The 26,754-nt window shown below is 33.7% G+C and overlaps 1 protein-coding gene across 5 annotated transcripts in view; it reads left to right on the plus strand.

The window, feature by feature from the left end:
- Positions 1-26,754, plus strand: part of LOC106121187 (tyrosine-protein phosphatase Lar) — a 265,949-nt gene that overhangs the window by 111,989 nt on the left and 127,206 nt on the right. For all 5 annotated transcript variants that reach the window (XM_013316701.1, XM_013316704.1, XM_013316702.1 and 2 more), the window contains exon 3: positions 23,397-23,517. In XM_013316701.1, coding sequence (XP_013172155.1) covers positions 23,397-23,517 — 121 coding nt within the window. The remainder of the gene's footprint in view (positions 1-23,396; positions 23,518-26,754) is intronic.

A 26,754-nucleotide genomic window follows, 5' to 3' on the forward strand; every position in this document is an offset into this window, starting at 1 on the left:
GAAGGGTTAGACGATGTAAGCATCGCACGCAATGCTTCGTCTACATACCTAACCTAAATATACATGCCTAGGAATAAACGTAACTTTCTAAGTCGTGTTACCGAATGGAACGATTTCTTGTGTTTTCTTCAAAATATAGAAATAGATTTCGACGTGTTGTAAAAACGATGAAGATTTTGTTTCTAACAAAATGTTAACTTACAAAAAATCTGCTATCGTTCAATTATTATCGCATCACCGCTCTGATATTACACTTCAATAAACTCGTTGCCTAGTCCTTACAATAGACCTTGAGCTTTAACTTTGCACATCTTAGTTTTCATATACGGCCTCCTGTTCTATATCTGTACTAAGTATTATCACATACACGACCTAATAAAGCAAAGCGATAGCAGCATATGTCGTCCTTAATTGAATAAAAAAAATCAATTCTTTTTCAGACACAAAACTGATTTTTCGAGTATAGTTCCGTACCAACACTCAAGTCGAACGCTGAGCGTTTGCCATAAAAGATTTCTCGTCCGATACATCGATGCAAAATATTCGTATGTATATCGAAATCGATTGCTCGCAGCTGCATAAGTTTCGAGAGCTTTTATCCATGAAGTAGCGAGAACTTGTTTTGAAGCAGTCGATTTAAATCTGTAACTTTTGAGACGAAATAAGGATTTATAGAATCTACGTTGAATGAAAATGGTGTTCGGGTATTAAATTAATAAGGAGTGACATTCAAACATATGAAATATCAAAGAGTAGGTACCAAATGCAATTGACATTTACTAAAATTATACACATCTTTCTATCCAATATATTGCATAATTTCTGATCGAACATAGAAAATATTCTAAAGTTAACTTACGTATTCCTCATATATGAATTCGACACTTTTATAGCGATTTGATTAATAGAAAGGTAACAAAGGTTGTAATAAAAATGATTTGTTATTTGTAACTGTATGTGACCTCAACAAAAATAGATCGGTCAATTGTAAAGACATCAAACTCGTATAAGAGAAATTTGCGGTTTTATGAACGAAAGGAGAGAGGCAATTTATATTTTGATGGAGTTCTACGGAGGTGGCCATTTGGCTCACAGACCGAGATCGTGGAAATATTGAATTATTACTACTGAGTCGAAAGGAAACCGTTCGCGGGTAGCGGTGTGGTATGATGCTACTATATTTTAAAATATTTCGTAGTAGTAAGTTATTTCTTTATTACGATATATTTAAAGATTTGTAGTTTGGACCTTACTTTAGATGTATATATCTATATTAATTAAACAATTTTGCCTGATCTAAATAAGTTGATAGTAAAAAGATTCATTATAAAGAATCTTTATTAAACAAGGAGCTTAGTTTTCCCTTACCTTTGTAAAAAAAACTGACTCATAAGTATTTTTCATGTTTAAATGAAGTTTATAAAACAGAATATAATCGTTGAAGTGAACATAAATCGAAGCCGGATTGTAATCTATTCAAAAAGTGTCTCCGGTAGGTCGGTAAATGGATACAGTAATCCAATCACAGGAATCAATGACCGTAACCGGCTTATCAGCACCGGATCGCTCAATCTCCGATGTCGACGGAAAAAAGCAGCGGAGCGACGCGACTAATGAAACCTGATGAACCGGCCGGTCGTTTCGATTTACTTGTAAATGTTTACTGCTCTTATAACTGTTTTCATTGTCGTAATCATGTTGCGATACAAACCCCTCAAGGCAAAATAACATTCGATTAGCTGTATCGTAATACTCGCTATAAGTTTAATATTACAAAAACTTTAAAAAAAAATCTAAAAATCTTTCGACGACTTTGATCTCGTTATTTGTAAAAATAATACCAATCTTTAAGACAGCTACTTACCACACGGCGCGTTGCCGACCAGAGCATGACTGAGTGCAGGAAAGGTTTCAAAATGACCTCAGCTGACCCCAAATGCAGCTACGGACTACTAAGCAGCGCAGTGCTTCCTCGACTTTATATCCTATTTTTATTCACTTAGATTATTTTAAATTAATTTATTTGATGTGTAAAAATGTTGCCTAAGTAATCTAATCGTTTTTCCTCTTCTTTTATCATCTCATTATAATTTCTTTAATTGACAAATATTTCGTGTACTCTTTGTGTCTTATTCGTATTGCCGGTTACCAAAATGAAATTGACATTTCCAATGGAATTGATACTTTTATAAAAGCATGTTAAGCTCAGATCTATCGGCAAGTCGACGTTTACGTACAAAAGAATCAAGGCAATTGAATTAATAACTCGGAAAATATCGCCGACAGTGTTGCCCGCCTAGAAATATGGGAACGGCAATTTTTACGACACGAAACTCGATTGGCTACCGTGTTTTTTTAGTCAAATATCAATGGAAGAGCTCGCTTCGGTTTTTTTCAGTCGGCTTTGTTTTATGTCCTTCCTTTTGATTCTTGTTGCCCAATTAAGCGAGCATCAACGGGCGTAAAAAATGTTATGTATTGTTCTACGAATTTTCTCTTGCTTTACGGTAAATTGTAATAAAATTAATTGCCACAATTCTTTACTCAAGTGCCCCATTTACAAGCTTTGAGTACAATTTTTTAACTTGTTTTCTCGTTATTTTCTAATTTACGTCGCGATAATGATGTCTATTTGCTTAAGTCACTTATCAGAAAGAGATTTTAGATATTACAATGCATTGAAAATTGTCTTATTTAATTAAACCAAGATTAACATTCCTTATTTAGCTTATTATAATTTCCAGTATAACTTATTCCAGTCCAGTAAATTCTATTTTATCATTTTAGGTAGAGCTATTTTTGATTATATTATGTTTTAAAATATTGAATGTATTATAATAAATGTATTTAACCCATGTCAGTCTACTCCAAACAAGGTCAGTATCTGTAACGCCTAAATGCCGTAGGCTACATACGAATTATATCAGTATATAGGGGTGTTTCGTTTGTACAAACGACATTGGAATCAAATTTAAAGGATTATTTTACCGAAAGTTGTACATTTATGTCCGAAATGATTTATTTATTTGTAAATTAAGTATTGTTAAGTTTGCTGTTTTCTTATTTTAGGACATTCTTTATTAGCCGACTTCAAAAAGAAGGTTATCAATCTGTCTGTATATTCTTTTTTTTATTATGAAATGTTTATTATTATCGTTATGTTATTTTAGTGGTGCCAATAAAAATGCAAACACTTCTTACAATCTGCAATCTTTTCGAGTTAGCGAACATCGGGTCAGAGTATGCTTATCCGCCTTTGTCCACCGACATATCAATAGAGGCACAACCTTTTGTTGGCGACCGGCCTTCGCAAACACGTGAACGGGTTCAGTTTGTCTGTGTATCCGTTGACTGCTTTACATGTGAAGTGGCCTTCGAAATATGATAAGCAAAAATGAAAATTCTATTCTCTTATGAATACAAAGCAAGTATATTCAAATACTCTTGGGAGAGATATATGTGAAGTATAAAAGCCCCAAATAAACCAAAGAAACCTAACTAATTACAAAATTACTAGAATACGATAAAAGGAACTTATTGTTATTTATTTGAACGTGTAACAATGAAACCACAAATAGGCTATTCCACAGAATTCACACAACCAAACGACTGGTATAACTCATCGGGTGGCGCGGCTCGTAGAAAAAATGACCCAATAACTAAGCAACTTCTTGGAAAAGCTGAAGCAAAAACAGGACGAATGGACAAATTTACGCTTAGTGACTTATTTATATCTCGAGCGCCCTTAATTAACAAAATTTCGCCTCGACGAAATAACCACAGATTTCTTTTCGAAAAAAGAAAAAACGTGAAAACCACTCACCGTGCAGGGTTTCTCTAATATTCATTAACAGCGTGACGGGCAAGAAATTCTTCATAATTATTCATCTGGTCAGTTGCTAAATCGTCAGCTTGCCCGAATATTATTTAATGGTGTACGGAAATGAAAAGTTTTAAAAGCGATTCGTCCGTACTGTCCCTTGGAGTATTCATGAGAGACCCGAACTTTAAGAAAGTTCTCGTCTAATATATTTTTTGATTAGCGTGTTCGATGCAGCGTTCATAGGATTCTCGTTAAGCGATTTTTAATGAAGAGAAATTTCATACAGCGAACTTCCGCCTATATTATAAATTTTAACTTTTTCATAGCGTACTTTAGAACATTTTTTTTTCTAAATAATTAAGCTTCGATTCTATCAGCTACTTGTTATTGATAATATCAGTGGGTTTATAATACCTTTTATAAGTAAAACTTAGGTGGATGTAACGTTCATTGACTTTTCGTAGTAATATGAAATTAATTGAAAATATTCCTTGTATAGATACGTGAATGAAACTTTTGTTAGCTTGATTTAACGTTGGATATTAATTTATTTTTATGGTTTCTTTTACCGCGTCTTTGTTACAGGAAACATTGCAAAAAATCTTGGCTTCAGTGACGTTGATTAATTCACTGTATTTGTTGTTTCCTTGTGGTACTTTCTTTTCACTGTTTTTAATACCTTCTAAAAGAGGAAGTTTAAAAATAATCCTTATATCTTTTTTGTATTTATGTTGATGAAGCTTGGATATTTATTGTTTACCTTATCTTTGTTTACAAGGAATGTATTAAACACGTATAATTATGTGTTAAGCCATTAAAGTTTATTTTTTAATTTTGTAACTATGTCAATTGTTGTTGTTTAAGCTATTTGTACAATACTAACTCTCACATTGAGAGCGTAACCGCGATTATTTTAACATGTCTAACGTGAACAAACTTGAAGCAAATTGTCTGCATTTGGCGTGAGATTGAATATACGTGTTCAGACTGTAATAACAATATACGCCTCAGCTTTGGTACTTGAGCGGTTGGCAAGTCAGTGTTTATTATTCGCGTAACAGAGAGAAGCTCGACAATAATTAATACAAGTCGTAAGCCCAACTCTCCCTGGCCGCTGGAGCACTTTGAGACTGAAGTTAAATTAAACGCTGCAGATCGACGCGCATAAGCGGACGGTTTACTGCTGTTGTTGCCCTATGCCGCATTGCATTTCGAATTAGTTTCCCTTTTGCGGAATTTTTTAATATAACTTACTTCCGTCTATAGCACACAAAAGTCGTTAGCTTACTTTCCCTTCAAAAAGTCGTATCTAACCAATACTCTTTAAGACAATAGGTACACTTCTTGTAAACCATTTTAAAACTTTAACGTTAAAAATATGTGGAACGTTTTTTTTGTCAAGAAACATAGAAATCGTATTTGAATCGATTATTTCGTAGCAGAATCACATTAATCACTCGTCGCTGACGCGAATAATCGAAATGTTTTTAAATCCAACGTTGAATTCGAGACTCTGGTGAATTCTTGCGCGGTCATAAATCCAGCCGTGACCGCGCGGCTGTCGCGCGATAACGCCGCGTGTCTTCGTGTCACCTTTCTCGATATTATTCATCGCGATACATTGTGTAACGTGTATTGGTCCATTTATAAATTTGTCTCTTCCCTTGTCGATGTGAGATGTATTTACTTTCTTCTTGTAATAAAGAATTATTGTAGTTTCGAAACTAAGATGATGTATGAGAATAGTCCCAAAATTGGTTCTTAGTTTGTACAACCTTCATCATGTTATATGAGCATTTTCTTAAATTTCTAAATGTTATTTTGTGTATTCCTACATATAGTATCTGATGCTATGTTTATGCACAATGAGCGCAATGTTGAGTTAAAAGCATAGCGTTATACATATGTAAATTAACTTGGTAGTTAGGAAACTTACAATTTGTGTACTCACATCCGTCCCCTTGTGGTGTATGAAAATTATTTTTTATGAAATTCTAATTAAGATTTAAAATTACCGGTTCCTCTTTTCTTCACATATTTATTGTTGCGTTCAATCTATTTTTAGCCGACTTCAAAAAGGAGGAGGTTCATGGTCTTTTTTTATTTTTTTATGTGTGTTACCGCGTATTTAGATATATTTTTTTTGATCGAAAGATTTTGCTTGCAGATGGGTCGCATTTTTTTAAATAAGAAGATATCCTTCCAAATCTGTAAGATTCCAGAACGGTAATAAGGGTATTACCGTTCTGAATTAGTGGCGATATAATAAATATACAAAATTATGTTCATAGAGTAAGGTAACATTTGAATTTCTTTTATGATCTGTCGCCTTGTTTATTGACAATATTTTTAAAGCTATAAATTTCTCTTGTAAATTTATCGGCTTAAGAAACTTTGAGAGTTTTATTTAGAAATAAAAAGTTGTGAACCCGCGAGATTCATGGCGGTGGCAAATTAGTAAAGTTTCGTGAAATAGCTGACCAATCTTACAGGAATAAGACCCAAGGGAGAGGTCATTAGTGCTACGAAGACGCTTTTAAGAAAATTTTATCGATTGCCCTGCTTTGTTGCTTTCTTTATGGTTTCGTTTTAAAATTTACTTGGTGAAAAAATGTATTCACACGCATTTGAAATGCGATTTAATTATGAAAAAATGTTGATATTTGCACAAAGATTTTGCTTTGTCATGCTTAATTAAATAAAATAATTATCAGACAAGATTGTTTATACTAGAAAGAAAAATTCTTTAAGTCATCTAACTACAGTTGAATTAAAATTTAATATTTTGCAATAAAAAATATCTATTTAATTCTTGGTACAATTGTATTGTATTTCTTTATTTTATATTATATTATACCATAAGCTTAGGTGGTTTTTCAAATATTTATATTGTGTTTAAAATCGGACAGGCGCGTCGCGTCGCCCCGGGTAACATGCCGACCATTGATGCCTATTCCAACTGAATTGGCAGAAAATAGAGAAAAAATAGTAGTATATGAGTTACGAGTAAGATTTGTATTTTACCCGTGTTCGGAAAATAGCATAGAACAAAAGTCCTCCGCGTGATTATCCATTCACTATGTTTGATGTATTTATTGTCAACACAAACTTAGATATAGAAAATATGATTAAACAATCGTTGCTTTAAATTATTTGCGATGCTTAAATGTAGTAGACATGAAGCAGACTTTTGTTTTTACTAAACTTGATATGGCGATTAAAGTGAACAATTTTGTTGCAATACTATTTTCAAGTCTTTGAGAATGTGGTAGTTAGTGCCTGTTTTTTGACAGAATTTCTGCTCATCTACATATCTCAGTAGCATAAAGACGCACCAACAGTTGGACCAAATGCATTTCATATAGCAAATATCAATTATTGACCGAGCATAGTGAGCGGAGAGCGTTTGCCAAAAGCTATAACAGTTTTATTTAAATAACATTCCCTACTCTTTTATACGGTGTTCGCGGTGAAAACATTTTACGTTATATGACTAACATGAATTTATAAGGTCGTATCCACACTGGGAGATGCTTTTTACTAGATATTATAAAATATTTTTTTTTATAATACATTAAATTATTAATTTATATTTAAAGTTAGATTGTGTTGTGTTACTTAATTGTGGGTACTGAATTAGTATAAAATCTAGTTGTAACATATTATTTGCATATTATGTCCTATTACGTCATTACCGAAATTTGCTAACAAATAAAAGCTAAACATTTTTAGTTACAAGTGAGGAAATTTGTAAACTCAAAACTCATTAACAGCGTCATATAATTTTAGCTAAACTGTAAGTGATATTAATATTGTGACGCTAAAATGTTAGTAGTTTCCTGTTGAAATGTTTCAGCAAAAGCCTAGGAATTATTATAAATGAACGTCCAAGTTAAGCGTAACAATTGTTGGCGAAACGAAGCATGCAATCGTGTTTGCGTCTAGCATGCAATGCTCGAATGTTCTCTAATTTTAACTTTAAATTCTTTACTATAAATTTTTTTAAGTTAAATAATTTGAATTATTTTTCTACATCAAAATTATAATTTTAGTGTTCTTTCCCTTTCAACCTTTTTTATAAGGCAAGATTGGAAAGGGTAAGTAGATTTGACGGAGGAGAGGACACATTGTAAGAGGTAATATCTTCATTCTGTGCGTCCCCTACTCTCTGGTGATTAAAAGTAGGCAACGGCTCTGCATCTATTTTAGCGAATTCTACGTGGTGGCGGGCTGTTTTCCGCCTTATGATAAAAAAAATATTTTAAACAGTAGGGAACAGTGCCTCAATCATGAGATTTTTTGCACTAGGATTATGTTTTAAATAAAAGAAAAAATATATCAATGACATTGATTAGGTTGGGGAAGGTCTTCTAATAATTTTTAAGATCGGGGTTTTTTATCAAAACTCTCGAGTAAGCTGACTTAATCTGATCTTCACTTATGTATATAGACATGTGTTCAGTGTCCCTACACTCGTAAAGTCCCACGTCTCGGTAGATGCATTAAGAGATTACTTTTATAGGTTTTTCCCTGAACAATAATGTGTTTGTAATCCCGTAATCATTGATATTGGAAATATAAAAACACTCTGGGTTATATCTTCTATGGATTTTTGTTAAATGTCGTCTTTAATCTTCAAATAATGGTAGGTTATTTTATATTATACTAAGTTTTCTATTAAGAATAAAATATCTAAGGTTAGTAAAGGTTTGTAGATAATTCTGAATAATGCTTTTTGATTACTAAATAATTAATTCGAAAAAGACAATTCAAATGTTCTTAAAAGATACTAAAGTAAAATTCAATTCTTCCAATGGCGTTACTGAACTTTGATCATTAAAACGGAATTAGGACTTTATTTAATCATTTTACTTTAAAAAAATATGGAGATTTTGATTACCGTTCTCACACAAAACTCTCATAGGCACCCTTTAAAAGCTTTTTCAATCGTGAATAATTAAAGCTATTATTTCAAAGTCCGAAATTGGATTAATGGAAACCTTCCACGTCGGGCCTTGTTAGTTCCTTCTTTAATTCATTCTTCTACTTTGTTTTAGGTGACGATTAGCATTAAAACGGGAAATTGTTTTTAACTTTCCTCCCGGGGATGTCCGTAAAATAATCCCATCGTTAGGAAACAACAATTCTAAATAATCGTATTTTTAATTGATGATGTGACTGTAAAGTCAATCTGTTGTTAAACTTTCATTTGTTTTAATGATTTTTTATAAACGCATGTTTAAGTAGATGTATGAATACAGCAGAATAGAGAAAAGTAAGTCAGAACCGTGCCAAATAGAAGCCCGCGGTCGTTTCCTACCCCTCTGGTTTACGGGCAAAGGCTATGGTGTTGTAGTTGTTGTAATATGTGACTGTAATTTGATTTAATAATAACAGAGAAAGTATCTCAGGCAATATCAAAAATGTTATTGGGATTATTATTGAAGATACATTTCAATATATTTGTGTTATTTATCTTATAACTTGCACCCACGAAACATTACCGTACCGTCCGGCATTTCGTAATTAAATTGTCATCAAGTTTCGCGGGTGACAAGTCTTCCCGCTCGCTAAGCCTGAATCGCAGTTTCTTTTAAACTCCATAACTTATGTTTTAATTTAATTACGAAGACGCTTATAATTTTGCGCCCGAGGCTCACTCGGGGACGTAAATTGAGAAACTTTTTTATTTATTATGCTGATCTGTACTTCTTGTGACAATAACGGTAATATATTCTATGCGAATTTGAAATCATATCATTGATCGACTTGATAGTATTTCCTTTCGCCGGTTTAATAGTGAGATTGTCAAGCGGTAACGGTTCTTGAAAGATATTAGGAATATTAAAAATGTAGACATTCAATATAAAAATTTGAATTTCAAATGTCGTGGAATGAAGGTTCGCCTTTTACGAAAAAAATGGAAAATAAACTATTTTTGCCACCGTAAGAGGCTTAAAAAATTTGTTAAGGAATTAGTTCATTACATACTCGTATTTCTGATAATTGTATGTTGCTATCGTTACGATTGAGAACTGTATATGTATTTTATTGCGAAACTAATATTATACATCCAAATGAATAAATAGTGAAGTAGCGAATGAATCGCACTGACCACATTATCTTCAAAGCCGGATCGTAAATGCGGAACGAGTCTTGTATCCTATTAGTAAAGCAATTATCAGACGTCATAAAACACACGGCTACGTTCAGAGTTCGTTCAACGACGACCCAAATAGTTGAAATGCTGAAGTAAGGAGACGTCATCTGCGACAGATTGCCCACATGTGCCTTATTACTTCGAGTTAATTCGTCTCTTCGACAATTCTGTATCTAAATTATGTCCATTATCGTTTTTCTTCTTACTGCAGAGATTTGGCTAAAGAGAATTTGTGCCTAGCATTTTTTTGTCGTTTTAGATTATTTTGTTTCTGTACTAAATAGAAAGTTAATTTACTGATGATGCTTATTTAACCCTTATGTTCATTTTGTATAGTATACCATACATACAACTTTATAAAAATATACGATCACTATAAAATAATTTTTAACTTTGTTTTTTGCTTTTTTTCAAAAAAATAAATCTTGCCACAATAAGGGTTAATACATTTTTAGGAATATTAAAAGTGTAAGCTCCTATCACTGGTTTTCCTAAACTAAGTCTTTTACTAGATTTATTTTTAAAAGAATTCATATCTAAAAGATCTTAAACATTGTTGAGTATGTAAGTAAGTAAGTCGAGTAGTAAAGAACTAAATGAAACGACCTTATCGTCATTAGTTTGTGAAGTTGGCGCATCTAAATGCGGTGGAATCGCTTCCTCCACTACTCCCCTCACTAACGCTCTCTGAACGCATCATATAACTGAATAAATTTTCAACAAACTTTTAATATGTAAAGTTTAGATACACTACTTTTCTGTGCATGTGTGCTGTGCTGTGAGCTCAAATTTTTGTAAGTTATTGAATTTGTGAAGAGCTAGATAAACACTTTGAAATGGGTTTAAATTTTACATCAAGCCATGTTATGTAACTTATTATTTTTGACATGTTGTTTGAAAGTCTGTGGACGCAAATCATATTTTTTCTTTTTTAAATTTCCTTGCAAGGAGGTTGGACATAAAACTATTAATTAATGCGTTTTTAAATAGTAGATTGTGATCAAAAATATTCAGCTCTGTGTTATAAAAGTGCTTAGAATTTTAATCTTGTGTACATATTTTGTGGATTATCACATAGAAGTCTTTGCACTCCACTGCAGTACCCGATATTAGAAAAATACACTTTAGTTTTTATTTCGGACGTGTAATCGGAAAACGCGAGTCGGAAAGCTGTTAAAATTTGGCTCTGCGCCACTCCCCGCGATACCAACATCCTACTGTTATGCCATCCGTAATGAGCACCTGCAAGGAACATGCGGTTGGAATTTCATCCGCTGCACCTGCTTTACGAATTCATGAAAGGCAAAAATTATTTCATGTGCGCTACGAATTATAAGTAGGTGCAGACTTTAACCTTAGGGAATTTAATTTTCTTCCCTCTCTGCCGGAGACACGGAAGTTATGACTGCGGTAGACTCAGATTCTTTTAGTTACAGAAAATTAATTGGCTTGTTAATTCGAACTTCCAAAATTTTGTAAATAAAAAGTATACATTCAAATAATCGGTGGATGAGTCATAACTGAGTTTTTCAACTTTAATGCCATCAATTATAAAACTAACGTCATCGCACAAAAAGTGGGACAAAACAAATGGCGGCGCAATGCAAAAAGTAGCTTCACCTGTAATTCAATTATAGTTTGCGCAGTTTTGTTGATACAGCTTGCATCAGTTTTTGCTGAATAAGGGACGCGACCGTTTATAATCACAACTTCACTAATTGCTTTTTGCTGCGATCCGATTTCATTTAAAGTATACAATGTACTTAGTTTTGGTTCTCAAAGTTTGATACTTTATCATTGCGTGTTGCATAAATACAGTTGAAATTGATTAAACATATGAACATTGTATAGAACAGTTCTGTTAAGTTAATGAAAAGGAATGTGTCAATATTCGTAAATAAATAATAACAATTATGTAAAAAACACAATTTTTTAACCCGATTAAAATACCCGGTACTTTATACCCTTTCTGGGAGTTGATATAATGTATGGTTTTTACTGACCCTTTTAATATTGCTAAGGGCGTGAAGTTACAGGAACCGTTTCCCCTTGTTCGTGCTTATCTGACAGCCCACGCGTCCGTACATCGCTCCCACCGGCGATGCTATCTGATCACACTGATAACGTCACACTCGACTTAGTGCCACCGTTTATTATCTGCCGTATGTAAAGGAGATACATTGCCTACGTAATTTGCTTTACTATCTCTGTGGTAGACGACTAATTAATTTTAATGTATTCGCAAGAATATTATTGTGCTTTTAAAATGTTGTATATTGAAAATGTCCCAAAGTAATCAGATGTTTATGAATGAAATCTAATTGCGTCGGAAGTTTACGAAGCTTCGTAAAATTATCGATATCAGGGAATAGTTCCATTATTGAATTAAAGAACGTATTTGTGTGTAAATCAGCAAGTTTGTGAGAGGCGGCGTACGTGCAATCTGCATAGTTTGTGATTTATGTCGCTGCCGAATTTGTACGTTCAGTTAGTTGGGCTTTGTGTACGTCTGTACGAACAGCGTGCGCCGTTGTCCCATATGTTTTATTATTCACATGCGTTTTTGCAGCATATTTGTTACAATCAACTTTCGAAGTTTATGCGTGTTTTGTTTTGTTTTGATTATCAATATGGTAATACTTCTTTACGACTTAGTGTCGTAATTGTAGTAGATGTTTTAGGCAGTTTGCTTTCTGTTTTGTACGCGGCCTGGTTTCAGAACTTTTAGACTATTGACCATCATAAGTATGCGTGCTTTCACCACCCAATATTGCACTCGACCGTAATCATTAAAACTTATACGGATTGGGTACGACTTAATTTGTAGCTTAAGCTTTGCATATGACTGCGTACAATTGAGTCCGCGTACCGCAGTCGTCGAAACGACTAATTCACGGCGAAAACTCCCACACGGCTTTAGGCTATTAATTGTCAAAGTTGGTTCTTGCGAGATCCCCGAGGCGACGCGGACGGGGCGACGGGGCTACGGGGCTGTAGGGAGACGGGGCGATACCACGCGTGTACAGAATAAACTTCACGGATATTATCTTGCGCGGTGTTAAGAATTTAGACGGCGTATGTATTATGTTAGAGTTGTGTTTAATGTTTTCACAGACTCGGTATTGTATGCTCGAATTTGTATCCTACATTTGAAATATTATAGGAATATTATGTTTATAATGGCACTGATATTATTGACTGATAAGTGATATAAAACCTTTTTAGATTTTAACGAGTCGAATATAATTATTGTATCTATGCATGTATTCCTTTGAGCTTATCGTATTATATTCTACGTTAATAGAGAAAATTAGTTATATTTGCTTTTGTCAAATGTTTCTGGTTACATATAAATTTATAAGCCTTCAATTGTTTTTATAAAATTGTTGGGCATTATAAGTTAGGTCTTGTTGTTTTTTCTTAAAACATATGTCATTGAATTCGGCTGGTTTCCCAAATCCTTATTGTATGCCCTCAGGCTAAACGTTTGCATATGAATGCGTCTCCACTCATTAAAATGACAAAGATCGCGCCGTCTGCAGACTTAATTAATCATTGTATTTACTGATTAACATTCGCCGCTCAGACAACTCGGCTTGTTAGTGGATTTACATTGTAATGGAGTCGCCGAAACTTATTCGGGTCCGACTCGAGCAAGAACTTTGATGTTGCGGTACAAAAACCAGTTATATTCCTGTCCCAAGATATCTCAGGTAAATTCGGTTTTACCTACTTAATTACTGCTACATGTCGAAAGAAACTTTACTTAAATAATATTATCAAATTCAAAATTAAACAGACCGCATGAAAAATTCTATTTCAATTATATTATTCCTACTTCTAAGGGCAAACGAATGGAATGGACAAATGGAAATGAAGTTCTCATTTCGATTCCGTTTAATAATAATAATATTCTCTGTCCTTAATTAGTATTAAGTATGAAACGAACCGTAAAAATTCTATTAAACCTTAAAGTATGCTAGAGAATAAAAGTACGATTAGAAAACATTTCAATGGGTTCATTAAGTGTACTTTTAATTGTGCATTTACTTGATTGTGTAGATATCTGCCGGGAAATAATAGTCCACGTTCTAATTAAGCGATCCACTCATCGATTGACCTCTTTTCCATTACGATTCGAATCTTTCGTTTGAACATTGCTTACGTTGAAACTACACTGCAACTAGAATTTGGTGCTTATGAAGCCCAGCAATGCAAATTAAGACTAACTTTGTTGGACCGCGAGGGAATAATGATTGTTTTTTAAAAAAACTTGTTTTTAATTTGGAGTTCTTAATTTAATCTTTTGTTACCTTTTTCTAATATATTTCGATAGATTAAAAATAGTAAATATTTGTACTTACACTCAGGCGAGATGTGCTCTTATTAACGTCAAGTAATTAAGCCAATAGTTGGTTGCAGAATTACTATGAGAATGAGGACCTTAACAATCGCGTTAAACGTTAAACTAAGATTCTCACCATCAAGGCATTAAAAGCCACGTTCAAACGTTAGCAGAGATAAAGCTAAGCTGTTAGAGTGTCGAGGGCCGATTGCAGCGCTAGTCTTACTGGTGAAATGTTAAGAAGCCTGCATAAATAAGTCAATACAAGTAAATGGAAATAAATGAGGAGAAACAACTAAGCGGCGGGCTAGCCGAGTCGAGTCGGGTCGGGTCGGTAGCGTAAAGCCTTTAGCAAATAAATCTCAATTCATTGAATCGTATTTTCGCTGCATTTCTCGAGGCTCTTGAACGGATATTGAATTTTCATACAGATCGTTTGTTATTGCAAGTCCCGTTTTTATTTATCGGACGTTTTAACCGGCGCGTTTGTTGACAGGAAATTAATGCATCGGCTGATTCAATTTGTATTAACGAGCGAGCGACATCTATTTGCTTTTGTCGTTTCTGAAGTTTCAATTTGCTGAGGTGGATATTTATACTCAATATTCTTTTCTTGTACATTGTATATGGATAGAAAAATAAACGTTCAAGTAACACTTGATAATGTGCTACCGCTATTTGTTTTCCGGATAACCAGATTGACCTCATCTCAATTAGATGTGTGAATAAAGTTTTGAAAGACCAATTGCAGACAAATATTAAGAATAAAGATGTAACAGAGTGACAGTCGAAATCCGTGTTTATAATATGATGATCGTAGTGACAAGAGGTAGTTTTTTTATGTTTATAATGTTTGATTACTCGTGTTTATTTTTACAAGTAATAAAGTAAAACTGTAAAATTTTTAATTATTTTTTTCTGCAAAATATTGATAAGTTATAATTTAAATAGAAAATATTAAAATATGAATTTTTTTTCTTTTACTAGAAACATTAATAGGTAACATTTACAAGAGTTAGCAGGTGCACTACGTGTATTGCTATTCAAATTCCCTATTCTTCTTTTTACCTAAGGTATTCAATGTATACTAATGGGTATTGGGAAACGCTAAAGTTTTACACTTGCGCCGTTGTAAAATTTTATCGTACACATTCACTTTTAATCTGACGCAGATGGTATCGTTACATGAAGAAGGTAAATGTGTTACACTATTGCACTACTTTTTTGTTTCTATATAGAACATTAGGTAATTATGTTTCTCTATTTACATTTTTTCTATATTATAAGGTGATAAACAACCAAACAGACAATTCAATTCCACGAAATAGTAAAGATAGACCAATTCATAAATCCGTAATAATGCGAGGACTACTATTAATCTATAGAGATGAGTACGCACAGAAAGTGAATATTTCCCCTTCCTATCTGTCCTCCTACGTCAAACCCACTTTCCCTTATCATTTCTTTGTAAGAAAAGTGTGGGGAAGGCGGATTAAGGCCTATGTTATGCACACTCACCAGACGAAATCTCGAATTGCTTCCACCTCATACCTGTCTTCTGTGGTGGCAGTATTTCACAGGTGGAGCTGACCAATTCATGCAACAGATGTTATAGTTGCTGCCGTCCACCACTGCTAAAAAAGATATTTGTTCATACCAATATAGGTTCTCAATATTTCTTTAAATTTTAGGAAAACTTTGAAAAATATTTTAACTTAAACAAGTGCGGTTGTAAATTTCTGAAAATCAATAAAAGAGTTTTATATTTCTAGGTATTTTTTCTCTTTCAGGAAACGACTTTTCGCTTGTAGCTTGATTTTACAATTCTGTATAGTACTTTTATACCAGATATTTCCTGAAAAAAAAATATGTTCGCATACAGTTGTAGCGAGTAGCTGTCGCGGCAGTGGGCTGGCGACCGGTGTCGAGTTTACAACGTCACCGCTCTCAGTGTTTCGAATCCCGTCCGTTCGGCAAAAAGGCAACAGCGCTTTGAATAAAAAGAAAAGCCAGCAACGAGATCTAGGTTAGCCTGTTGCAACCCTAACCTAGATTTGTGTTTTAGTTCCGACTTCATTTTTTCGAATATTCTTTGCAAATTGTATTTAGTTTAGCCGAAAATATCCTATTTTGTTTACCTAAGTTGTTTTTATTTTTGGCAATAAATTCTTTTTAATTCATTTTGACAAGCTATAAAATCACTATTGACTTATATCTTAAAAGATTTTAATTGCAGTCTTGACTATTTGCAACAATTTAAATATCGCACTGTAACAAAAACGTTTATATAATAAAACGTGATTCATAGAAGTACGTAAGTAAGTCTTTTCGATTGTAATCTTTAAAGCCTATTCGTACACACTTGTGAATGTGTATCCACAACACATCTTTTGTATATTTAATTTACCCTTATTGGATCGTTGCATAAGCCCGGTGTTTCTATTAATTTTCGAGTAAAGCCCAACATATACGGTGTGTTGCGCCGGCAACACGGCAATCAGGATTTCGGTAAATGGTTTCCTGCTCAAATTAAGCGTTTATTCTGACGCGGCTTCACGCAGCGTCATCAAATCAAAGCGACTCGCCTCCACCACCCCGGATATACAATGGATCAGACTCACAAATATTTATACGATTCATTAAGTCTTTTCTCCGCGTCTTTTATATTATATTGTCTTATTGTCAGCTGTGTTGTTGGTGGAATATTGCTGATTAAATATTATTATTCATAATTCCTTTTCGTAAAATAGTAATAAGGAATATTGAATGTTAATTAAATTTTCGTAAGGTTTGTCTTTGTTGTAATGGAATGGATGTTAAAATGGATGGAAGAATAATTGTGGTTAAAGGTTCTACAATTAGTTCTATGTAGTTATATCATACGGATTCTATTCTTCGAAATCATGGCAGGCGGAAACATAATTACGCATGTTCCTACTAAGCCAAACCTTAACGACTAAAGATATTATCTAACGATTTGAACGTGAACTATAATCAATAATGTCGCTACAGCCGTCGTCTAAATGGCCGTACACATGTGCTCTCTAATGGTGCATAAAACGTATACAACCAGCTCAAATACGTATTAAGCTAGACTATTAAAATCATTAGTACAGTTATAGCTATGGTTAATATAATACTAGGGTTGTTATACGCGTACTAATAATTAGGGTTGACAACTATTTCATTAATTATGCGTACCTAATCTCGGTAGTCTGATTGACGTTTATCAAGGTGGAGTATCACTGTTAATTAGTACTTGGATTGAATCAATAAATAAAATCTGACAACCTTGTTTATGTTTGAAAAGGGTTGAAATTTATTTGTCGGATTGAAACTGTGTGTTCAAAGAGAACAAAATATTATTATGCCTAATTGAATTATGGAATTTGTGCTTAAGTAAATTCTGTAATTTACTTAGATAACAATATTTTACTGTAAACAAATTTTGAAAACAATTAACATGAAATTAATAACATATTTTACTAGCTGTCGCCCGCGACTCCGTCCGCGCGCGATTAAAAATAGATGTTGGCCGATTCTTAGACCTACTCAATATGCTCACAAAATTTCATGAGAATCGGTCAAGCCCTTTCGGAGGAGTATGGGAACGAAAATTGTGACACGAGAATTTTATATGCAAGATTATATTATACTATTCTAATTTTTTGATTTACTTTGTATTTTATTTTAATTGAAGCGAAAATAATTTGTCACAAGTAAAGACCCATTTCACGGTACCTATTTAATTCATGCTCGCAAACTAAACTTTGTCCAGAGATTACAGTGACGGCGTTGACGCAAATATTAGCGCGGTTTTCAGCTATTTACAATAGGGTTGTGCCGTCCCTAGTGTCCGTAACCGCTGTTGGACATCCCTGTTTACTTTCCACTTCCTCTTGTTGAAAATTCACCTGAACAGATTCAATATTCAACATTGTTGAAATTTAATTGAAAGATTTTAGTTTAAAGATATTTTTACTACTTAGAGTGCATATAATAACTAGGTTTTTTTTTTAATTAAAGATTTCATGTATTGTGGATACATGCGATTATTTTAGAAATGTATTATGATATATTCAATTATTTCTAATGTCATAATAATCTTAAAAAACATAATATGTTTGTTAAAATAGTTTTTTTTTGTAAAATAGTAGTTTTTCAAATATTATATTTATATCGATAAAATAAAACAAGCTGTAAAACTAGTATGGTTTAACCTATTTAATTAAAATTGAAATACGATTTGATAAATCTAAAATGCGTAGGCCATTTTGTAAATAGCAACCCTAAGTTGTGATTCGTCGTGATAATGCCGACAGTGAAGCCTCGGGATTAGCCGGCGCGTTGACAACCGGGCTACATTTGTTTTAACAAGCCGCAAACATACGCTTCCCTACGTATGACATCGGTCACACTTGATTTTCGACCTTATTGTTAATAACGAAGAACCTTTTTGCTTCAACGTAATCTTTTACTAGGATATTTGTTTTCGTTTTTTTACCTAAAATACGAAACAACATAAAGGAAATCCCATTTTAAAATATTTACTTTTGTATTTCGATAAAAGGGATATTTATCGGTTCGGTACATTTAACAATACATATCTCAAATAAAATATAAAAATCTAACGGGGATTTGTTATCCGTGAGATAGCTCTATGGAAAATGAATCTGAAATTGACATTATAAAATTTTTCAGTTGAAAACTTTTATTTCTGGTTACACAAAATATAAATATTTAAAAACTGTACAAAATGAGAATTAGGCAGATGTGAATCATATAAGTTAGGTAATTTGGGAGCGAATACTTGCAAGCGATAACACTAAAAACGGTACAATAATTACGCTCGTAGAACTATCTAGGTCAGTTTCGGATTTACACAAAAAGTGCTCAGAAAAGGAACAAAGGCGGCAGTAATCGGAGGAAACTAAGATAAAACAATGGCGAGCGGATTTTTTTCAGTGTCTACATCTACAATGACAATGTGTATGCAGCCTTTTTTTATAAGATAAAGATGTTATGTCGCTACATTTTCTTACTACGAATTTTAACTTGGATTCATTTAGAGAAATTCTCACTGTCAATATGTAAAATTATTATAGGATTTCATTATTGCACAATGTCTTTAAAATCTCTTCCTTTTGAAGACACTTCTCAAGTTAAACTATTAAGCGATTAAATTTTCTCCGGATTTTGCTCCCCATTACAGAGGATTTTTATTAGTTCTTTGCGATTACATGTTCTATGATTCTCGTAATTTATTTATACTTACTACAACTTGTAATATCCTAATGAATTTCATTTTCAATGACATCTCTGTAAGTAGACCGATGCTTGACACAGTTTCTAGTATAAGAAGTACTTAGTATAATTGCAATCGCCGCTGGCGTATTCGGAGCGCCTCTCTCATTTCTCTCCCTAACCTAACATCTTAGACCTTGAAGTTTATATTCAAGATGACAGTCGTAATTTAAAAAGTATCAAATATTACTATAACAAAGACGTAATTATATATGCTTCATATAGGGAAGTGATCACATAATTTTAATTTTTATAACGTCAAAAAAATTTTAAACTGAATTTTGGCTCACTGTCTCATTTATAATCGTTATATTTGAAGTAGAATAATGTTGATAAATCTGTTTTGTTCTTTATATTTAAATTACAAGTGTAGTTGGAAAATTTTAGTAAAATTTCGTTTCAGCATCAAAATGTTAATATAATTTTTAAAGCATCTTAGTAGAAAATTAAGTTTAATTTAGTCGACTGTAGCATATCTGAAATCTGTAGCAGACGTAATGCAAGTTAAAAATGAACCCCCAGACGGATGTCGAGAGGAGTTCGCAAATAAGGTCGTTAGTTAGTTAATTAAGATCGGGAGGTGATTAAGCGTTTCCGAGGCGAGACATGATAGATGATTATGGCTGTCTGCGACTCGACTCGCTCCAATCTCACACTTATACTAATATCATTATAGTAAACGCAACAGATTAATTTTGAGTTTAGTTCGCTGAGTAACTTCATTACACTTAGTTCCAAGTGTAAACGTCTCGGATGCTGTTCTTGACTTGTTTCCTTCAAGTTTAATAGTTTCGTGCAAACAACAAACATCGTTATAGGCGGCACTATAATTCTATAACACGTATATAAATAGAATTACTACTAGAGGTTACGATTTTTATAGTAAATGAAACATTTCTAAGATGCGGTAGAAATTTCATGAGAGAATGTCAGTAGGTTAAATTAAAAAAAAAATTTAATCGTAGAAACAAAATTAGGTTTATTAATATACAGTCCATTACTTCTACATTTCATCTAAGTAAGATTTGTAGCTATGTTCTTTATAAATTAACATTTCCTTTGAATAAATATTTTTAACGTTTGCTCTAAAGTATTATGTATACCTAATGATTGCTCCGTAGTTTTTATAAGTACCTGACCGTGTGTGTGGTGAGAAACTAATGGCGTAGCCTTTCAAACTAATGCCATTACCGCAGGTAACTAAACATAATATATCCAGCTGTTGAAATACGAATGAGAAGGTAAATAATTCTTGGATACTACTTAAATCCATTGGAATAGGATGTATATTTGTTCTTGTCACTTAAAAATATATAGTTAATCTGTGGAATCGGACTCTCGCAGGGTTGTATGCAAATAGCTCCAGTCAAGAGAACGCCAGCGCACACCTGGTCCGCTCTTATTGAAGTTATAAGTCGTGCAAACTGCTCCCCCTCTCCCTTCACTTTCATTGAGTTATTTAGTTTGATTCGTTCGTCCCTTTCTATTTTGTTGAAACTGAGAAGTCGCGCCACTTATTGAATTCGAAGTGGGCTTGAGTTACGACTCTTTTATGTGTTCTTCTCCGGTGCAATGAAATATCTACGTTGGAAGTTGGCACTTTATATCATCCAGTTTTGCTACATAACTCAGATGTGAATATTATTTAAATGGACATTTATTTTACTTCCATCATATAAAGCAAGTGTAAAATACGCCGTTTTTTTTTTTAAATAGAATCTTAAAATGCGCTGAATTATTTGATTCAAATTACAACTACTGCAGCTTTCTTTGTTATGATTTATATTTATTCTTTTTGCGAAAAATATTTTTTGTAAAATGTATGTTTTATTCTTATTTAAAATAATTTTGTCTAAAATAGAAGACAAATACTGATATTTGAGTTGGTGGGACTTTGTTAGGAACAACCTTAGGAAAATTGAAGTCCGTACGTGCCTCGGGCATATAGGACTGGGATTAGAATAGCGGACGTCCATTGCTCGTTCCAAGTGTCAATAAATTCATGTTTAGAAACTTTGTTACTGTCGTGGCGTGTTTGAGTTATGAAAGTTTGGTTTTTGATGTTTTCTGTCCCTTCTCTGTTTAATGTTGGGTTGAGCTTCATTTTATGTTCAACAATAATCTCTTTAGTGACGAATACCAACAGAATATTAAATTACAAACATATTTAAATTAATAAATGTAAGGTGTTACGTTAGGCTCGGGAGTCCTTGTGTGGTGAGAGTAGAGATGTCATGTCTAACTTAAATTGAGCTATTGGTTAAAATACATTTAAAGGATATGTTTCGATAGGAATATTAGTAAAGTTCTATTTTTCTTGTAGCCCTGCTATTGTTTATTGCTATTGATAATATTGTACGAAGTAAGCCACATGATATTTTGATTATAAGAAGCCGATGTAACGTACATATTGTGCGGGCCGTCGCGGCAATGTGCGGCAGACGACTGTTGGCTTATTTCACCATAACGAGCCAACTTTGTTTAATCGAAATACCCGAACCCAAACTTCAAGGGTTTATTTAGATCCTACCATTCACAAAATTATGAGACGCCGATTGAATCGAAATAACTCAATTTAGTATAAGTTAGATCATTGAAGTAACAGAGTAAAAAGTTGTTATTTAAAAATAAAATAGGAAAATTGTTAAGTTAATTTTAGTACTTTTTATAATACGTTAATGGACAAAATTTTTTTGTAGATTTTATTGTTGTGCTTTTACAAATAAACTTTTATCTGAACTTAACAAGAAATTAATGTCAAAAGATAAAATGTAAATTTGATTGCTATTGAATAAATAGAAAAACGTGACTAAATTTTTAAACGTATGCGGACATAAAAAGGCAGAACGTGATCAATACGAAAGCCGATTACGCGGCCTTTATATAATAAACAATGGTTATTTTTAACGACGTACGTGTTAATAAGAGCCAGAATAAAATAAATATACAACAAACGGATTTACTATAATTTATATTAATATTTCTCTACAAAAATTAAATTGTAGCGTCGACTGATTTAGCTTGCTAATACAAATATTCGTAGCAGTTCCGTAGCATTTCGTAGCACATGTAAAATAGTCGCCGAGTCCCTTTAAAAATTATGATGCGCTCTCTAACTCCGATGTACAAGTAATGTTGCAACATCGTCATGACATAAGCATGTCGTGTCAATGTTTACCTATCGTTGAATAATTTCAGGTGCGATACAGTCACCGAGCCGATGTCTCAGATTACAAGCAATAAAAAATGTGTTTGATTGAGAATAAAATACTTTTTAATGATATCAGACGAACGAACCGGTGTGTTAACTTACAAGAGTCCAGTTGAGAAGACGGAAACACAATAACAATGGAATATGGTTGAGAATCGTCCGCACTACAAAACTGTGCTAACCACGATGAGCTCGCGCAGTGAATCCCTTGTTTAGGATACGTGTCTCGGTCGAAAAAAAACTCCAAAATTTTAATTAAATCCTCTAATACTGTAAATATAGTCGATAATTCTTTGTCATTGTCCTAATCAAATTTCGTTTATTTGTATAATCGAAACGGTTGTCGTATTTTTTGTGATATATAGTTAGTTAAGGTATAAGTTTAGTGTTAAAACTGGGTTGTGATGTGTATAGTGAGTAAGGAGTACCGTAAGTAACGTGAGCGTCGTATTTGATGTGTGGGTGGTTTGTGTTGCGGTTACGACGCGCGCACGCCGCGCGGTAATGTCGGGGCGTGCGGTGCGCTGTGACGTGGTGTTTGGCGCAGGCGCAGGCGCAGGCTCAGGCGCGGCACGGCGCCGGTAAGATGCGACAGCGGCGTCGCGCGCCCCACCGCACTGCCGCTCTGTTCGTCGCCTGCCTGCTCTACCTCAGCTGTCAAGTCGACGCCGCCGGTGAGTCTCATATACCTTTATTACCCGTAGACTCTCATTTGATTCTCAACTCTATAATGAAATACGTCTGAACATAGACCGTACTCAAAGTAGTAGACGTACACTTTAAATCTTGTCAATGCTTAACTTACGAAACAAATGGGAGTCTACATTTAGTTAAGATAGATTAAGTAGAATATAACACATTCATGTAAAAAGCGAACTGACGAGGATATCCGATAAGAATTCTACAAGAATTCTTGATATTTATCAAAGGTATTCGATAACTTTCCAAATATTTTATTTCCAGGATATGGCTAATTACGCGTATTAAATTAATTCCAAGAAATAAAATGACTATAGTGAACTCGCTATAAATAAATTCCTATAAATTAGAGTACAGCTTAGTATCTTAAGCGCAGATTGCTTAGTACTATCTGTTTATTTATATACCTAGTTAATAACAAGGGAACAAAGTCATCTCACCGGTGGTTTATGTTACCCACCTTAATATTAATTTTCGACGGTCCTCGTATTAAGTATTCTCGTGCGGTCCGCAACAGAAGCGCAGGAAGGGTTAAATAGTGGCTCCGTATGAATACGGTACTCATACTAGATCATTAGCATACAGGGAAGTCGGGCTGTGCATTAACATAAAACTCCGGCCAAAAATCCCGTGCCGGAGTCGACCCTACCCTGCATAATTATGGCCCACTGCTTTATGAAAATTATACGTGAAAACGGGCGACACACGCAGTTGGCTATGTTGACGTATTGTTTTATCTTTAATGCTGTTATTTTAAACCGCCGTTGCTGAATGTTACAAAAAATATTAAACTCATATATTATTAAAAAAATAAGATGGAATAAATTATTTCATACATAAATTAAATTCCTTCTTTTTTGGTTTTAGATGTTGAGTGGAATCATGTTTGTTTTTATCCTTAGCTTAGTACCAAGACAGAGCCAATAAGCATTTGACTTATCAGCATTGACGCCGAAGCAATCATGATTTTTATTCATTTTTTCCTCCACGCGGATATGAAATAACGGAATTCTCGTATTACGTCGTATGACTGACGTCTCTATAAGCAATCGACTTTTATTCGGCACGAATCGTTTATTGCTTCATACACGCACGCGTCAGTTAAACTTGAAAGATATTAACCTGGCTCGGTGCGCACTTATTGTTATTTTACTTCTTAAATTGTTACAATAGTATCGTTAGTGGCACGCGGCGCGTATCATTTGCATGAGCGAGCGAGAACGCGCCTGCGTCGACGATAAAACGACCGAAGCCGAACTTATGAAGGCAATTAATGAGCGAAATGATACAACAACGCAACCCGCTTCCATCAAATTACCCCTTTTTGTAAATCCGACACAAACTCGCCACTCGACCGCAGCGCGGTCTCACCGTTAATTCTCGATTAAGGATTTTACTGGCGCTCGTAAAGCCAGAATAAGAAAAAAATGTGCCTTTATGTCAGGACGTATTGGAATAAGTAAAAAAGATTTCCTATTAGATCTTTACGGCACCGGAGTGAAACGTGTTGAAGTCGTGACTATAGACGTCGGTTTCGTTTACGGCTGTCGGGTCGATTCAAGCAAGAGAGGAAAAAAACCGCACCAGCCACCGATGTCGATTTGCATTTTAATATGTCGAAGGGGATAACACTGAATGAAGCTGTCATATGGTGATGTGATACGTTGTTGGTGTACGGGAGAAAAACAAAGTAATTGCAAATTTATATTGTGCTATGATGCCTCAAAATTCGAGCATCAAATGTATCGCTCAACTTTAAAAATCCATTCACCGTGGGTTTCCAAAACCTCTGTAGAAAACATATCGTCATCCCTGTCTTTTATCTTTGCCAATACAGAGATAACAATATGTTTTAAATGGGGATTTTGGCTTCAGGAATCCACGGTCAATATTGTAAACGAAAATAAGTCAGAAGAAACATTTTGACGGATGGATTAACTTGTTTAAACGTCGACTATCCTCGTGTCTATTTGTCGAAGCAATAAATTAAATTTCATTATTGAAAAGAGAAATCGTAATATGGGGCTTTGCAGCTCAATGCTAATAGAAAATTAGAATTCCCTAGTCGCGTTTTGTTGAGATCTGAAAATGAAACTAAGCTTATTATTAACTGACATCTACCAGAGGTCTCTTGTTTGAAATAATTTCGGGCTTTCTGTGTCAATATCTAGCAGAAGGTAATAAATCAATTCTATCCGAACAATTTAGAGTAATGAAAGTCGAGTTAATATATTGCGGCCAGAAGCTACCTATTTATTGTAATGAATAATATATACATGTTGTGAATTAAAAACTATACAAAAAAAGAATAACATGTGCATAAATACTGAAATTTTAAAATGACTAATTACATATGTCATTTTAAAATTTCGGTATTTGTGTACTTCTTTACATTCAATAGTAATTTGTATTTATACGGTTCATTCTTATTGACTAATAAAGAAATTCTCAAGGTAAAGTAAGGTATAAATCTGGTATGAGAGACCGCCACCGCACAACGGCTTGTGTCTCAGCGCGCAAGGGGATAATCTAAATGCTAATATGTCTACGTCACGTTATGGTAAGGATTTCAAGGCGAGCACCCACGGTCTATCAGGATGCTCCGTTTTGTTTACTGACTACATTTTGATAGGCGAGGTATGAGCTAAAGGGACCTGGACTATATAAGCACATTTACTGGAATGAGATTCAGGGTTTACATAACGTTGCTCTTATGCTATCCTGTTTGTAATGTTTGTCCAACTAACAGACATAATAATAATGATATTTGCATAAATTTACTTCATATCTATTGATGTTGAAACCCAATTCGTTATTGCTTCTTTAATATCATTCAGTGTAACTAAAGTTACTTTTGATATTTTATATTGTGCGATTAATTAAAAAAAATTGTAAGTCATGTTTTATTTTATGATTCTTCTTCTTTTTGAATGTTGATTGTACTTTTTAATGAAATTTATTGTAATATATATTTTCTTTTTATTCTTTGTTATTGTTCGTCTATTTTATCATTTAGAAAGACGATTCTACAAAATTTGAAACGTTTTAATATCAAACATGGAATTCTAATGAGTCCCTCCCTAAAGTATAACACATTTCGTTATCCCCCTAACCAATACCGTTTGGAATCGCCCCGAGCACTACATTTGCGTCTTATGAATATGAATGAGCGATAATTTCGAAGCTTCGAAGATAAGTGTTATTGTTTTGGA

Source organism: Papilio xuthus, unplaced genomic scaffold, assembly GCF_000836235.2.
Source record: "Papilio xuthus unplaced genomic scaffold, Pxut_1.1 DF826945.1, whole genome shotgun sequence".
Lineage (NCBI taxonomy): Eukaryota > Metazoa > Arthropoda > Insecta > Lepidoptera > Papilionidae > Papilio > Papilio xuthus.